At 38.6% G+C, this 17,015-nt stretch overlaps 2 protein-coding genes across 2 annotated transcripts; both read left to right on the top strand.

Annotated features, from left to right (window-relative positions):
• The first annotated feature begins 960 nt into the window (after positions 1–960).
• LOC117475776 (extracellular calcium-sensing receptor-like) lies at positions 961–5,703 on the top strand. Its single transcript, XM_034122122.1, is given in 9 exon segments — positions 961–1,034; positions 1,501–1,795; positions 1,883–2,172; positions 2,421–2,716; positions 3,478–3,683; positions 3,802–4,023; positions 4,524–4,647; positions 4,724–5,299; positions 5,302–5,703. Coding segments are annotated over 9 exon segments (2,391 nt in total). The 5' UTR covers positions 961–975; the 3' UTR covers positions 5,625–5,703.
• A 2,416-nt stretch (positions 5,704–8,119) lies between these two features.
• On the top strand, positions 8,120–12,979 carry LOC117475775 (extracellular calcium-sensing receptor-like). Its single transcript, XM_034122121.1, has 8 exons — positions 8,120–8,241; positions 8,702–8,996; positions 9,084–9,373; positions 9,618–9,913; positions 11,060–11,265; positions 11,386–11,607; positions 11,876–11,999; positions 12,078–12,979. Exons 1-8 carry the CDS (start codon positions 8,135–8,137, stop codon positions 12,977–12,979), a joined length of 2,442 nt encoding a protein of 813 aa, XP_033978012.1. The 5' UTR covers positions 8,120–8,134.
• Positions 12,980–17,015: the final 4,036 nt, after the last annotated feature.

The following is a 17,015-nucleotide window of genomic DNA, read 5'->3' as shown; positions in this document are numbered from 1 at the left end:
CCGTGCCGACCACGGCCCGACCACGGCCCTCGCGTTTCAAACTGTCCTAAATGAGGCGCTACATCTGTAGGTAAGTTTGAGAAACCGGCTCGAGATCGCTAGAATTTGACAATACACAACCGGAGAGAATCTGCCACTTCCTTATAGAGCCCCTCCTCCAACACACACGAACGCGCACATTACATTTGGGTTTTTACCTTACTAGTGTTTTGTATTGTTTTTACGTGATGTAGGAGAGTGTCTCAGTCTGTGGCTTCTGATCTGGTTTCATTTTCTCGTGTTTTACATTTGTTTCATGTCCTGTCTGTTTTTCATGTATTTATGCTATGTTTTTATACAGTTGTTGATGTACAGCACTTTGTTCAACTCTGTTGTTTTTAAATGTGCTATAGAAATAAAATGGATTGGATTGGATTGGATAAAACATGTACAGTATATTGGCCATTTAAGGACATGTCTGGCTTGTCAGGGGAAGTTCTGCTGTGATGGCTTTAGATCAGGGTATTTGGGCATCCATCCAAACAGCATCACTTTGTCAATGATGATTATTTGAAGAAAAGTTACATATAAAATACAGAATAAAAGAAATACATCTTGTCAGCGCTGGGCATGGGCATGCTCTCTCTCTAATAGCAAAGTGACGTATGGTAGAACGAGGGAAGCGTCTGAAAAACGTTATAAACCAGTGAGAACACACAGTACAGTTTACCCACTTGGCGACAGTTGATGATGGAGATGTCTCTTATTGGTCTGATACTGTCTATAGGTTTGTGTGAGCTGAAGTCAGTTCTTGTTCTGAATAGTTTTGGGGATGGTGTGAAACAAGCGGCTGGGCTTACAGGGGATAGGACTGCTGCTGTGCTTAGCACTAATGCTTCATCTGTGACATGTAAGCTACAAGGTACCACTCGTCAACCTGCATTCTCTATGGACGGTGACTATGTTATTGGGGGTGTTTTCTTCATACACTCCAACATGCACACTGTGAAGCATAACTACACAACCATGCCCGAGCCACTAAGATGCGCAGGGAGGTTAGTACAGGGATATTATGGCTAGACTGTGGGCATATACAGTATATTGATGTGTATATTGTGAATTTGTGTTGCAATGTACTGTGTTGTATGTACACACTTTTAAAAATAATAATCATTTATAAATCTTTTAGTTTTTTACATAATGTGGATTTATTTGTTCTATTTCATAAAAGTTAATAGTTTAACTGATGTATACATACTTAAACATTTGTTGAATGGAGAAATGTTAAACTTATGATTTATTGGACCATTGAATCAATTCAGCAAAGTTATTGTGAATATTGGATATATTAATATCTAATCATGTGTTTGGGTTTTTGACAGATGAAATTCCCATAAAGCCTACAGAGATGCTATTTGTTATTATCAAGACCATATATTTGAATTGCAGTCATCTTGTAGTCTATCACGTATTATTTTTAAATCTTAAAGTTTTAACATTAACACCGATGTCTGTGTGCAGCATCAACTCCCGTGGACTGCGCTTCTCACGTGCAATGGTCTTCGCCATCGAGCAGATTAACAACAGCACGGAGCTGCTTCCGGGGATCAAGCTTGGTTATGAGATTTATGACTCATGTGACTCGGTGTCCGTGGCGGTGCATGTTGCATTTCAGCTTTCAGGGGGACTGGACCCGGTGTTTAACACCGGCGACAAATGCTCAGAGTCTGGTATGGTGATGGGCGTTGTTGGTGCGTCTGCGTCCACGCCTTCCATCAGTATGTCGCGCATCATCGGGCCCTTCAACATACCTCAAGTAAATATTAAGAATTTATTGCAAACTGTGTTTGAGTCCATTACTTGTTTTGCCTCTGTCCCGTTAAATAACTGTTGTTTTCTTTAGGTGAGCCACTTTGCCACGTGTGCATGCCTGTCTGATAAGCAGCAGTACCCGAGTTTCTTCAGAACAATCCCGAGTGATCAATTCCAGGCTGACGCGCTGGCCAAGCTGGTCAAACACTTTGGCTGGACTTGGATAGGTGCTGTCCGGTCGGATTCTGACTATGGCAACAATGGCATGGTGTCTTTCCTACATGCAGCACGTAAAGAGGGGATCTGTGTGGAATATTCTGAGTCTTTCTATCGGACCAACCCACGTAGCCGGATCCAGAGAGTAGCTGACGTTATCCGCAGGTTTCTATATCACTGATTCTCCTTTAGTTCACTGTGCTGACACTGACCTTCCGCACAGAAAAACCAAAACAAGTTCTTTCAGTGATGGAACATGTTTTTATTACAACAGGAAATGTGCCAATATATCTGTTTCTCATCTCTCATGTTTTGTTTTGCTTCATACACAGGATGACTTGTATTGTTATAAAATACAATTATAATCATATATTATAACTATTGTTTTTATATGTCATTGAACGTCCCTCCAGGTCAACGGCTAAGGTTGTTCTGGCATTTACTTCCATTGAAGATATGAGAATTCTGCTGGAGGAGCTGTCACGCAAGCCTTCTCCACCTCACCAGTGGATAGGTAGTGAGGCCTGGGTAACTGACCCAGATATGCTGAGGTTCAGCTTCCTTGCTGGAGCCATCGGATTTGGCATTGAAAAATCTGTCATCCCAGGTCTGAGGGACTTCTTGCTGGATCTCTCTCCCTCTAAAGTAGCTGACTCCCCATTGCTCACCATGTTCTGGGAGGAAGCATTCAACTGCAGGCTGGTAAAAAGTGAGAAAGATGTGCCAATTTGAAACATACATGACACTCACAGTAGTGTCTTGATTGTGTTGCCCAAAATGATCAGCCTCTTAAAGACAAAACCCTGTTTGCTAATCCTGCTTATCTAAAACATATAGTGCAGAGTTAAAATATATGTAAAATAAAACACATATAAAATGTGCAATATATTTGTTGACAGGTTTTCAGTAATTGTAAAATAAAGAAGATGAACTGTAAACAGGAATTTAGTAAATGTATGCTTTATGAGAAGTAATAAATACACACATATGTGTAGATGAGTTAAAGAGTAAGTACAAGAATTTAAATGTAAAGTGACAGGATCAAATTCATGAGTTCAAGAGTTCAGCAGTCTTATTGCGAGTTGAATCAAGCTGTGTAGGCCTGTTAGTGTGTTACCGTCTACCACACATCAGAAGGGCAGAAAGTTTATTTCTAGTGTGATAAGGGTCTCTATTAATCCTGTACTGCTGGTTCTAGTGTCCATCATGCATCATTAAAATATACAAGTCAGTATTAAATACAAGGAATGCATGTTTTGTCCGATGACTCATTTGTGTAAATGTGAGCTGCTGACATTTGAAAATAAATAAATAACGTAAAAAACAGATAGACATATCCGCAAAACAGTGATTTGAAATGTGATGTAAATCCTGCAATGCTTGTTTGGCTGGTTAAATAATACACACATAAGAATGAATGAATGTAATTGTCATGGCTAAAAACACCTCCCTCTGTCTCTGTGTTTTTAGGTGAAGCCACGGACAGGAGTGTGTGTGATGGAACTGAAGATATAAAGACGCTCCAGAGCTCATACACTGACACATCTCAACTTCGAATCACTAACATGGCGTACAAGGCTGTCTATGCAATAGCGCATGCCATTCATAACGCAGTGTGTCAGAAAACTGATTCTACTACACAGTGTGATAAGTTCACTAAACTAGAGGCCAAAAAGGTCAGTAAAAATAATGATGTTCTTTTAAGCTGCACGTCTATGTTATCAAATGAATGCTCATTTTATTTTTAAATTATCTCTTTATCCCCTTCACTGTCTTCCTTTACTTCATCCCTAGGTTCTTAATCAGTTGAAAAAAGTAAATTTTTCCCAAAATGGTTATGATGTGTCATTTGATGCTAACGGGGATCCTGTGGCCACATTTGAGCTGGTAAACTGGCAAAAAAATGAGAGTGGCAGCATTGAGTTGGTGACTGTGGGGCGATACGATTCATCACTGCCGGTGGGCCAGGAGTTCCTTGTCAACAGGAACCTCACCTGGGTGGAGGGTGGCACACAGGTGAGGAGCCCCAAAGCAATTATTTAACATGTTACATTTTCATATCATCTTAAAGTGTATAGTGTCTTTCATTTTTATAAAGAGTTTAAGGTCTCTGAAATTGTTTATTCTGACCATAAATATTATGAGGGTACCTCATACAAATTCCAATGTTACAAATAATAAGAGAGTATTTTTAGTATGAAAGTTACGTTTATTATTTAAAATACACATTTACTTACTTTTTATGGAGTGGAGAAAAGTGACAAAATTAAAGGTTTTATATAAAATACTTTTATCTAGATAACATAATCACTTTCAGACTGCTGAAACTTACTTTAGCTGATTTTTTTTCTCACAAAAACTGGATTGTATCGCCTTGGCAGTGAGGTTGAAAATACAAAAATGTAAAAGACACAAAGAAAAACCTTGTGAAGAAAAAAACATGAATCTATCCATTTATAATTTTAGCTTCAGAGCACACCTGTCTACATGTGAGTTCATTTGTATATATGTGACAGGTGCCTGTGTCAGTGTGCACTGACAGCTGTCCTTCAGGAACTCGTAAAGTGCTTCAGAAAGGAAAACCCATCTGCTGTTATGACTGTACACCGTGTCCCGAGGGAGAGATTAGCAATGCTACAGGTATTTGTTTTTCTAATGTATGTCCACAACATAAAATATAAATTCCAACTGCTTAAAGCTGTTTTCTTTTTTTCAGATTCCTTTGATTGTTTCCCTTGCCCCAAGGAATTCTGGCCTAATGCAGAGAGAGATACATGTCTTCCCAAACCTGTAGAGTTTCTTTCCTTCAACGAGCCCCTTGGAATCGTCTTGTCTGCTTTTTCAATCGGTGGTGCCTGTCTCACCATTATAACAGCGGCTGTGTTCTATCGTCACAGGAGCTCACCAATTGTCAGGGCCAACAACTCTGAGCTGAGCTTCTTGCTGCTCTTCTCCCTGACTCTATGTTTCTTATGTTCATTAACGTTCATTGGAGCACCCTCAGAATGGTCCTGCATGCTGCGCCACACAGCGTTTGGGATCACATTCGTCCTCTGCATGTCTTGTGTTCTTGGAAAAACTATAGTAGTTCTGACGGCCTTCAGAGCAACACTACCAGGTAGTAATTTGATGAAATGGTTTGGGCCTTCACAGCAAAGATTGACTGTAGTGTCTTTCACGTTTATTCAAGTTTTGATATGTACTATTTGGTTAGTTCTTAGTCCCCCCTTTCCAATGAAAAACCTCACGACATACAAGGAGAGAATCATCCTGGAGTGTGCATTAGGATCAGCTTGGGCTTCTGGGCTGTACTTGGGTATATAGGCTTACTGGCTGTCTTTTGCTTTGTGTTAGCTGTCCTAGCTCGGAAACTACCTAATAACTTTAATGAAGCCAAGCTTATCACATTCAGCATGTTGATATTCTGTGCAGTCTGGATCACATTTATCCCAGCATATGTCAGCTCTCCTGGGAAATATACTGTGGCTGTGGAGATATTTGCCATTCTGTCCTCCAGTTTTGGACTAACTACGTGTATATTCGCTCCAAAATGTTTTATTATTTTATTTAAGCCAGAGAAAAACACCAAGAAACATTTAATGAGCAGGGGTTTGTAAAAAGTGTAGATGGCTTTATAAAGCTTATACTGTGCACATTCAAATATGCTTTCCTTGTTGATTTAAATATTCATATTGGAGTTTCTTTTATGCTCAATATTTTACTAATTATAATGTCATTTTGTGAATTTACTAATAATACCCTATTTTACAATACATTTTGATCAGTTGCTGAAAATATAAAATAAAATGAATAAATAAAGTCAACATTCAGACCGTGTGTGGTACTTGATAAACATTTCCAAAAAAATATTAAATACTGCATAATCGTAAGAAAAGCTGGCTGAATTGCTATAACATTATTGCCAAACACGAAAATACAACATCCCATAGTCCACAAATCCTTCAACAAGTTGATCATTGTTTTTTGAATATTCTTATTATTATATTTAAAATATAACAATTTTCATAGATTGCATCTTTTGGGACACAGCACACCAACTGAAACACATACAATGCTCAGCTGTGAATCAGCCATAAGCATACGCACCATTATAAAATGCTCATTAGCTTTACAATATGATGTAGCCACCCGTAGGTGGTAGGTCTGGGTTTGTTTGGTCTAAAATAAATCTGATATTTCTGAATCATCTGAGTCTTAAAGGTAGGGTAGGTAAGTTTGAGAAACCGGCTCGAGATCGCTAGAATTTGAAAATACACAACCGGAGAAAATCTGCCACTTCCTTATAGAGCCCCTCCTCAAACACACACAAACGCGCACATGACCAATGAGGGCACGAGATAAGTTTGTGCACAGATGGAAGGCTGACAGGCAGCTAGGCCATCCAGTTATTTTAGCCGGGCCGGCTAAAATGATTGGTCGTACTTTTTACAGTATTACGGCTTCCACAGATGACATTTTTTTATGGATTTTTTGTCAAAGCACTTAAGATATTAATTGCTATCGGGATGTTAAGAGCATTCCATGGAATATAACAAAAAGTGTATCTCGAGCCGGTTTCTCAAACTTACCTACCCCACCTTTAAAAGGCAACAATTAAAATAAAATGCAATTGTTCAAATGGAATTTCATTGAGTACATTTTGTATCATCCTTTAATGTATATTCTCAAAAGTAACCTGGAATTTTTCCAGTCTTAGTAATAGACACTTAAAAACCTTTTAATACTATTGTTTAAATTAATTTAATAATTAATCACATTATTAGTCAATCTCCAAACACATTTCACACGAGCCGTCCGTAGTCTTCACCTATGCAATTGTTTTTCGTTGTGATTGGTTAAACCAAATATTCATTGGCCTTGGGGTCAGTATGTACACTACAATTTGTCCTTGCCGGAGGTCCTGCACGGCTGCTTATTTGTTTCTTATTTAGCCTGGTTTTTCCAGTTGTTTTTAATGTTCCCAAAAGTGTGATGGGAAGTAAATAACTATGATAAGAGAGAGGTGTGTCGAATTAAGAAGAGACTGTAGCGGAGAAACAAAGGATTTTGGGAATACTGTAGATCAAGTGAGAGGTGTTGCATCTATCTTACCTCAGTGTGTGAAACTGGCAGACAGTGAGCCTTTGGCCCTGCAGTCGGGAGGGGATGTTGTGATTGGAGGGCTGTTCCCTCTGCATTTTGTGGCTCCTAAGCCGCAGAACAGCTACCACAGCAAACCCCAGCTCAGTGGGTAAGTGTGAGGATACTGATGATATCTTATACAGCCCCTGTTGATGGTTTTGGTTACAAATCAGACTCTAAAAACAATTATTTGTCCTTGTTCAGGCCTCTTTTAGGTAAAACAACCTCTGTTAAAGGGGCAACTTATGAACACTATAAAGGTGCTGCTGAAAAGCCTTCACTGTTTCAGAGGATCTGCACAGCACAACAAACAGCATTGTTCTGAAACCACTAAGCAATAGTCACAAGAATCTCAGCCAAGATGTTTGCTTTAAAAAAAAAAAACCCCACAAAGCTTAAAAAGATGGGGAACAATGAGCAAAACAAGATTATTTCTAATCATCCACCCACCTCCTTTTCTGAAAATCATATACTGACCCTAGAAAAACATAAAACATGTACAGTATATTGGCCATTTAAGGACATGTCTGGCTTTTCAGGGGAAGTTCTGCTGTGATGGCTTTAGATTCGGGTATTTGGGCATCCATCCAAACAGCATGACTTTGTCAATGATGATTATTTGAAGAAAAGTTACATATAAAATATATAATAAAATAAATACATCTTGTCAGCGCTGGGCATGCTCTCTCTCTAATAGCAAAGTGACGTATGGTAGAAGGAGGGAAGCGTCTGAAAAACGCTATAAACCAGTGAGAACACACAGTACAGTTTGCCCACTTGGCGACAGTTGATGATGGAGATGTCTCTTATTGGTCTGATACTGTCTATAGCTTTGTGTGAGCTGAAGTCAGTTCTGAATAGTTTTGGGGATGGTGTGAAACAAGCGGCTGGGCTTACAGGGGATAGGACTGCTGCTGTGCTTAGCACTAATGCTTCATCTGTGACATGTAAGCTACAAGGTACGACTCGTCAACCTGCATTCTCTATGGATGGTGACTATGTCATTGGGGGTGTTTTCTCCTTTCACTATTACATGCACACAGTAAAGCATAACTACACCACCACGCCCGAGCCACTAAGCTGCGCAGGGAGGTTAGTACAGGGAGATTGTGGCTAGAATGTGGGCATATACAGTATATTGATGTGTATATTGTGAATTTGTGTTGCAATGTACTCTGTTGTATGTAACAACTCTAAAAATAATAATCATTTATAAATATTTTAGTTTTTTACATAATGTTGATTTATTTTTTGTATTTCATAAAAGGCAATAGTTTAACTGATGTATACATACTTAACCATTTGTTGAATTGAGAAATGTGAAACTTATGATTTATTGGACCATTGAATCAATTCAGGAAAGTTATTGTGAATATTGGATATATATCTAATCATGTTTTGGGTTTTTGACAGATGAAATTCCCATAAAGCCTACAGAGATGCTATTAGTTATTATCCAGACCATATCTTTGAATTTCAGTCATCTTGTAGTCTATCACGTATTATTTTAAAATCTTAAAGTTTTAACATTAACACCGATGACTTGGTGCAGCATCAACTCCCAGGGACTGCGCTTCTCACGTGCAATGGTCTTCGCCATCGAGCAGATTAACAACAGCACGGAGCTGCTTCCGGGGATCAAGCTTGGTTATGAGATCTATGACTCATGTGACTCGGTGTCCGTGGCGGTGCATGTTGCATTTCAGCTTTCAGGAGGACTAGACCCGGTGTTTAACACCCGCGACAAATGCTCAAAGTCTGGTATGGTGATGGCCATTGTTGGTGCATCTGGGTCCACGTCTACCATCAGTATGTCGCGCATCATCGGGCCCTTCAACATACCTCAAGTAAATATTAAGAATTTATTGCAAACTGTGTTTGAGTCCATTACTTGTTTTGCCTCTGTCCCGTTAAATAACTGTTGTTTTCTTTAGGTGAGCTACTTTGCCACGTGTGCATGCCTGTCTGATAAGCAGCAGTACCCGAGTTTCTTCAGAACAATCCCGAGTGATCAATTCCAGGCTGACGCGCTGGCCAAGCTGGTAAAACACTTTGGCTGGACTTGGATAGGTGCTGTCCGGTCGGATTCTGACTATGGCAACAATGGCATGGCATCTTTCCTGCATGCAGCACGTAAAGAGGGGATCTGTGTGGAATACTCTGAGTCTTTCTCTCGGACCCACCCACGTAGCCGGATCCAGAGAGTAGCTGACGTTATCCGCAGGTTTCTATATCACTTATTCTCCTTTTGTTCACTGTGCGGACACTGACCTTCTGCACAGAAAAACCAAAACAAGTTATTTAAGTGATGGAACATGTTTTTATTACAACAGGAAATGTGCCAATATATCTGTTTATCATCTCTCATGTTTTGTTTTTCTTCATACTTATGATAATATTGTTATAAAAGACAATATTAGTCTTATATTATAACTATTGTTTTTATATGTCATTGAACGTCCCTCCAGGTCAACGGCTAAGGTTGTTGTGACATTTATTTCCACTGGAGATATGAGGATTCTGCTGGAGGAGCTGTCACGTAAGCCTTCCCCACCTCGCCAGTGGATAGGTAGTGAGGCCTGGGTAACCGAACGAGACATGCTGAGGTTCCGCTTCCTTGCTGGAGCCATCGGATTTGGCATTGAAAAATCTGTCATCCCAGATCTGAGGGACTTCTTGCTGGATCTCTCTCCGTCTAAAGTGGCTGACTCCCCATTGCTTACCATGTTCTGGGAGGAAGCATTCAACTGCAGGCTGGTAAAAAGTGAGAAAGATGTGCCAATTTTATACATACATGATACTCACGGTAGTGTCTTGATTGTGTTAGTTTTTTTTATTTTCTGTCTAAGTGAAGCTCCCTGAATTGATCAGCCTGTTAAAGACCAAACCCCAGATTTTGACTGAAAGGAAAATCTAATATTTTTAATGAAATACATGAGGCGGACATAAGTTGCATCTCGGTGAATGATCTCACAATGTGATGTTCAGGTCATGTTTATTAACAATGCTGTCTATTGTAAATAACATACATATACATTATTCTACATAGGCTATTATGCAGTGATTCCAGACTGTTTATTGGTTTAGATGAAAGCTATTTATTCCTCAATGCACAACAATTTAGGGAAAGGTCTCCCTTCAAAAATGGTCATGAAATAAATGCTGAAAAAAAATCACGCTCTAGAATATGTTTATCCAAAACATATAGTGCAGAGTTAAAATATATGTGAAAAAAAAAAATATATAAATTGTGGAATATATTTGTTGACAGGTTACAGTCATTGTAAAATAAAGAAGATGAACTTTAAAAAGGAATGTAGTAAATGTATGCTTCATGAGAAGTAATATATACACGGTATTACATTACATTACATGTTAGTTGTCAGACGCTTTTATCCAAAGCGACTTAAATACGGTATGTGTACATACATAATGTATAAGTATTTAAATTTAGAGGGACAGTATCAAAGTCCTGACTTCAAGAGTTCAGCAGTCTTATTGCGAGTTGAATAAAGCTGTGTAGGCCTGTTAGTGTGTTACCGTCTACCAGACAGCAGAGGGCAGAAAGTGTATTTCTAGTGTGATAAGGGTCTCTGATGATCCTGTACTGCTGGTTCTAGTGTCCATCATGCATCATTATAACAGGGCAAATCAGTATTAAATAAAAGGAATACATATTTTGCCTTATACAATAAGTATTTGTCTGATGACTGATTTGTGTAAATATGAGCTGCTAAAATAAACTAATAACGTAAAAAACAGAAAGACATGTCCGCAAAACAGTGATTTGAAATGTGATGTAAATCCTGCAATGCTTGTTTGGCAGGTTAAATAACACAATACACACATAAGAATGAATGAATGTAATCGTCTTGGCTAAAAACACCTTCCTCTGTCTCTGTGTTTTTAGGTGGAGCCACGGACAGGAGTGTGTGTGATGGAACTGAAGATATAAAGATGCTCCAGAGCTCATACACTGACACATCTCAACTTCGAGTCACTAACATGGTGTACAAGGCTGTCTATGCAATAGCACATGCCATTCATAACGCAGTGTGTCAGAAAACTGATTCTACTACACAGTGGGATAAGTTCACTAAGCTAGAGGCCAAAGAGGTCAGTAAAAATAATGATGTTCTTTTTAAGCTGCACGTCTATGTTATCAAATTAATGCTCATTTTACTTTTAAATTATTTATTTTATCCCCTTCACTATCTTCATTTACTTCATCCCTAGGTTCTTAATCAGTTGAAGAAAGTAAATTTTTCCCAAAATGGTTATGATGTGTCATTTGATACCAACGGGGATCCTGTGGCCACATATGAGCTGGTAAACTGGCAAAGAAATGAGAGTGGCAGCATTGAGTTGGTGACTGTGGGGCAATATGATTCATCACTGCCGGTGGGCCAGGAGTTCCTTATCAATAGGAACCTCACCTGGGTGGAGGGTGGCACACAGGTGAGGAGCCCCAAAGCAATAGTTTAACATGTATGATGTCTCATACCTCGGTACCTCATTATAATTCCAATGTTACGAATAATGAGAGAGTATTTTTAACATGACATTTACGTTTTATTGTTTAAAATACTTTTTTTTTTTAACTAAACAGAAATGTAAAAGACACAAAGAAAAACATTGTGAAGAAAAAACATGAATCTATCCTTTTATAATTTTAGCTTCAGAGCACACCTGTCTACATGTGAGTTAATTTGTATATATGTGACAGGTGCCTGTGTCAGTGTGCACTGACAGCTGTCCTTCAGGAACTCGTAAAGTGCTTCAGAAAGGAAAACCCATCTGCTGTTATGACTGTACACCGTGTCCCGAGGGAGAGATTAGCAATGCTACAGGTATTTGTTTTTCTAATGTATATCTAAGACATCAAAAATATAAATTCCACCTGCTTAAAGCTTATTTCCTTTTTTCAGATTCCTTTGATTGTTTCCCTTGCCCCAAGGAATTCTGGCCTAATGCAGAGAGAGATACGTGTCTTCCCAAACCTGTAGAGTTTCTTTCCTTCAACGAGCCCCTTGGAATCGTCTTGGCTGCTTTTTCAATCGGTGGTGCCTGTCTCACCATTATAACAGCGGCTGTGTTCTATCGTCACAGGAGCTCACCAATTGTCAGGGCCAACAACTCTGAGCTGAGCTTCTTGCTGCTCTTCTCCCTGACTCTATGTTTCTTATGTTCATTAACGTTCATTGGAGCACCCTCGGAATGGTCCTGCATGCTGCGCCACACAGCGTTTGGGATCACATTCGTCCTCTGCATGTCTTGTGTTCTTGGAAAAACTATAGTAGTTCTGACGGCCTTCAGAGCTACACTACCAGGTAGTAATTTGATGAAATGGTTTGGGCCTTCACAGCAAAGATTGACTGTAGTGTCTTTGACATTTATTCAAGTTTTGATATGTACTATTTGGTTAGTTCTTAGTCCCCCCTTTCCAATGAAAAACCTCACGACATACAAGGAGAGAATCATCCTGGAGTGCGCATTAGGATCAGCTTTGGGGTTCTGGGCTGTACTTGGGTATATAGGCTTACTGGCTGTCTTTTGCTTTGTGTTAGCTGTCCTAGCTCGGAAACTACCTAATAACTTTAATGAAGCCAAGCTTATCACATTCAGCATGTTGATATTCTGTGCAGTCTGGATCACATTTATCCCAGCATATGTCAGCTCTCCTGGGAAATATACTGTGGCTGTGGAGATATTTGCCATTCTGGCCTCCAGTTTTGGACTAATTACGTGTATATTCGCTCCAAAATGTTTTATTATTTTGTTTAAGCCAGAGAAAAACACCAAGAAACATTTAATGAGCAGGGGTTTGTAAAAAATATAGATGGCTTTATGAAGCTTATACTGTGCACATTCAAATATGCTTTCCTTGTTGATTTAAATATTCATATTGGAGTTTCTTTTATGCTCAATATTTTACTAATTGTAATGTAATTTTGTGAATTTACTAATAATACCCTATTTTATAATACATTTTTATCAGTTACTGAACATATAAAATAAAGTGAATAAATAAAGTCAACATTCAGACCGTGTGTGGTACTTGATAAACATTTCTAAAAAAATATTAAATACTGCATAATCGTCAGAAAAGCTGGCTGAATTGCTTTAACATTATTGCCAAAGAGGAAAATACAACATCCCATAGTCCACAAATCCTTCAACAAGTTCATCATTTTTTTTTTAATATTCTTATTATTATATATAAAATATAACCATTTTCAAAGATTGCATCTTTTGGGACACAGCACACCAACTGAAACACATACAATGCTCAGCTGTGAATCAGCCATAAGCATACACACCATTATAACATGCACATTAGCTTTACAATATGATGTAGCTACCAGTAAGTGTTAGGTCTAGGTTTGTTTGGTCTAAAATACATCTGATGTTTCTGAATCATCTAGTCTTAAAAGGCAACAATTAAAAATAAAATGCAATTGTTCAAATGGAATTTCATTAAGTACATTTTGTATCATCCTTTAATGTATATTCTCAAAAGTAACCTGGAATTGTTCCAGTCTTAGTAATAGACACTTAAAAACCTTTCAATACTATTGTTTGAAATTAATTTAATAACTAGAAAATGCATTTGCTGCAGAAAATGCATGCGAATGCTGTAAACTGTGAACATTTGTGGCTGAATTTAGCTGAAAATGCAGAAAAAGCTGAATATGTTATTAGCTGAATGGTAGCTGCTTTTAGCTACAAAAATGCAGAAAAAGCTTAATATTTAAAAGAATAGGTTTAAAAAAAGGTATAAACAACAACATGTATAGCCTTGATGTCCTGAAATAGCTGAATAATGTAATAGTTGAATGGATTTCTGCAGCTGAAAATAGGCTGAAGGAGTTAAATATCAGATGTAAGTAGTAGTGAATGAATTTGTATTAAGATGAGAAAAGAAAGTAAAAAGGCTTGGGAAACCAGCAGAATATTTGAACTGCAAACTTTTGAACTAACTTGATGGTGAATTATCTGTCGCCATGGCAACGGCATTTGATGACACCCCGTAATACGCTTAGATGTGTTGATGGCTGCATCGTTACCAAACCTGTGAAGTTTTGGGCCATTTCGAGCATTTTCACTGTAGTTATGAGAAAACCGTGTTTCATGGTGAGCATTGTGTTGCCATGGCAACGGCAATTGAAGAAATCTCAAAACTGTCCCGTAGATGTCTTCACGGCTGGACTGTTAGCACACATGTGAAGTTTGAGCACTTTTTGAACATTTTCATAGGAGTTATACATTACTTTTGGAGGTTACATTACTCTCTCTCTTCTCTTGATCGCCCTCTCTCTTCTCTTGATCGCCCTCTATCTCTCCTCTTGATCGCACTCTCTCTCTTCTCTTGATCACCCTCTCTCTCTTCTCTTGATCACCCTCTCACTCTTCTATCACCCTCTCTCTCTTCTCTTGATCGCCCTCTCTCTCTTCTCTTGATCGCCCTCTATCTCTCCTCTTGATCGCAATCTCTCTTCTCTTGATCGCCCTCTCTCTCTTCTCTTGATGACCCTCTCACTCTTCTATCACCCTCTCTCTCTTCTCTTGATCGCCCTCTCACTCTTCTCTTGATCGCCCTCTCTCTCTTCTCTTGATCACCCTCTCACTCTTCTATCACCCTCTCTCTCTTCTATCACCCTCTCTCTCTTCTCTTGATCGCCCTCTCTCTTCTCTTGATCGCCCTCTCACTCTTCTCTTGATCGCCCTCCAGCTCAAATGCTTTGCAATGACTTCCATGTTAAAAAAAAGACTTTAAAAAGCTGAATGTTTTAAAAAGTATAACATATTTTGAAAAAGTTGAAAGTTTCCCATCATGTGCTGAAAAGGCTGAATAGTTTGATATTTGAATGGTTCCTGCAGCTGAAATTAGGCTGAAGGAGTTAAATAAAGATATTAAATGTAAGTAGTAGTGAATGAATGTTTACAAACACCTGTGTGTGTAAACCCAGAGATCAAAGGTTACCAACTGCAGCACTGAGTCCCATTAAGAATGCATTGAGGATTATATCTGACAATTTTGCCACCTGTTCAAAAACTATGGCTCCTATACAAAAATTACCAGACCGTGAGCATCAGGGAACCCCAATGAACTGATATATGTTTGTTTTTTTGGTTTTGTGTGTAAAATGTGGAGATGGGAGCAGTTTGTCTAAAGTGTACTTCTCAAACAGCATTCGCACTAATAAAGATTTGAAGTACTATAGTGGAATGCTGTAAACAGCATTCACACTAATTCACACTTTTTTGAACATGGAAGTCAATGGGACGACTCTTCAAATCCTCTTTTCCTACACCTTACGCCAAATGCTTCTCCTTCCACATACTTTCAGCTAGAGTCTTCATTCCAAATTTAAAATGATCACAAGACCTTCAGCTATACAACTTGTTATCCAGATTCTTCATATCTTTTACACTTTTTGAGATATTTAACTTAGTTTGGAGCTTGGTAAATAGGCTTTCTTCAGATTTTAACATTAGTGTGTATTGCGCAGCTCGTTAAGTCTAGAGTGCTTTGATCTCAAAACAGAGGGCAGCAGTGCTTGAAATTCTACCAAAACAAATGTTTTAAACCTGCCATAATTCCCAAACCCTACACTCCTCAGACATAATTTTTCATGAAAAACGTAGGAAAACCACTCCTAGGTTGGAAAATTAAATTAAATTAAGAAAAAATATAAATGCCTCTTGAGGGCATAAAGAGACAAAAAGTCCACCTAGCTCCCAATTGATTCCCATGTTAAATTTTTCCGGAACTTTCTTCAGAACAGAGAGAAGTACACTTTAGACAAACTGCTCCCATCTCCACATTTTACACACAAAACCAAAAAAACAAACATAAATCAGTTCATTGGGGTTCCCTGATGCTCACGGTCTGGTAATTTATGTATAGGAGCCATAGTTTTTTAACAGGTGGCAAAATTGTCAGATATAATCCTCAATGCATTCTTAATGGGACTCAGTGCTGCAGTTGGTAAATCGTCATAAATCGTCACCATGGTAACCTTTGATCTCTGGGTTTACACACACAGGTGTTTGTAAACATTCATTCACTACTACTTAGATTTAATATCTTTATTTAACTCCTTCAGCCGAATTTCAGCTGCAGGAACCATTCAAATATCAAACTATTCAGCCTTTTCAGCACATGATGGGAAAACAACCTCTGTTAAAGGGGCAATTTATGAAAACTATAAAGGTGCTACTGAAAAGCCTTCACTGGTTCAGAGGATCTGCACAGCACAACAAACAGCATTGTTCTGAAACCACTAAGCAATAGTCACAATAATCTCAGCCAAGATTTTAGCTTTAAAAAAAACAAAACCATAAAGCTTTAAAAGATGGGGAACAATGAGCAAAACAAGATTATTTCTAATCATTCACCCACCTCCTTTTCTGAAAATCAAATACTGAACCTAAAAAAAATATAAAACATGTACAGTATATTGGCCATTGAATGACATGTCTGGCTTGACAGGGCCAGTTCTGCTGTGATGGCTTTATATCAGGGTATTTGGGCATCCATCCAAACAGCATGACTGATGATTATTTGAAGAAAAGTTACATATAAAATATAGAATAGAAGAAATACATCTTGTCAGCGCTGGGCATGGCAGCGCAGTGACGTATGGTAGAAGGAGGGAAGCATAGTCTGGAAATCTTTATAAACCATTGAGAACACACAGTACAGTTTGCCACCTTGACGACAGTTGATGATGGAGATGTCTCTTATTGGTCTGATACTGTCTATAAGTTTGTGTGAGCTGAAGTCAGTTCTTGTTCTGAATAGTTATGGGGATGGCTCTGAAGCTTCATCTGTTACATGTAAGCTACAAGGTACCACTCGT

The sequence above is a fragment of the Trematomus bernacchii genome, unplaced genomic scaffold, assembly GCF_902827165.1.
Source record: "Trematomus bernacchii unplaced genomic scaffold, fTreBer1.1, whole genome shotgun sequence".
NCBI classification, from domain to species: Eukaryota; Metazoa; Chordata; class Actinopteri; order Perciformes; family Nototheniidae; genus Trematomus; species Trematomus bernacchii.
Note: the sequence above shows the minus strand (reverse complement) of the source record. Positions and strands in the feature narration are given on the sequence as shown.

Coding starts and splice junctions, on each gene's coding strand:
- LOC117475775 (XM_034122121.1), top strand. CDS start 8,135: ATGGATGGTGACTATGTCATTGGGGGTGTTTTCTCCTTTCACTATTAC. Junction 8,997..9,083: donor GGCCCTTCAACATACCTCAA/GTAAATATTAAG, acceptor TGTTTTCTTTAG/GTGAGCTACTTTGCCACGTG. Junction 9,374..9,617: donor GTAGCTGACGTTATCCGCAG/GTTTCTATATCA, acceptor ACGTCCCTCCAG/GTCAACGGCTAAGGTTGTTG.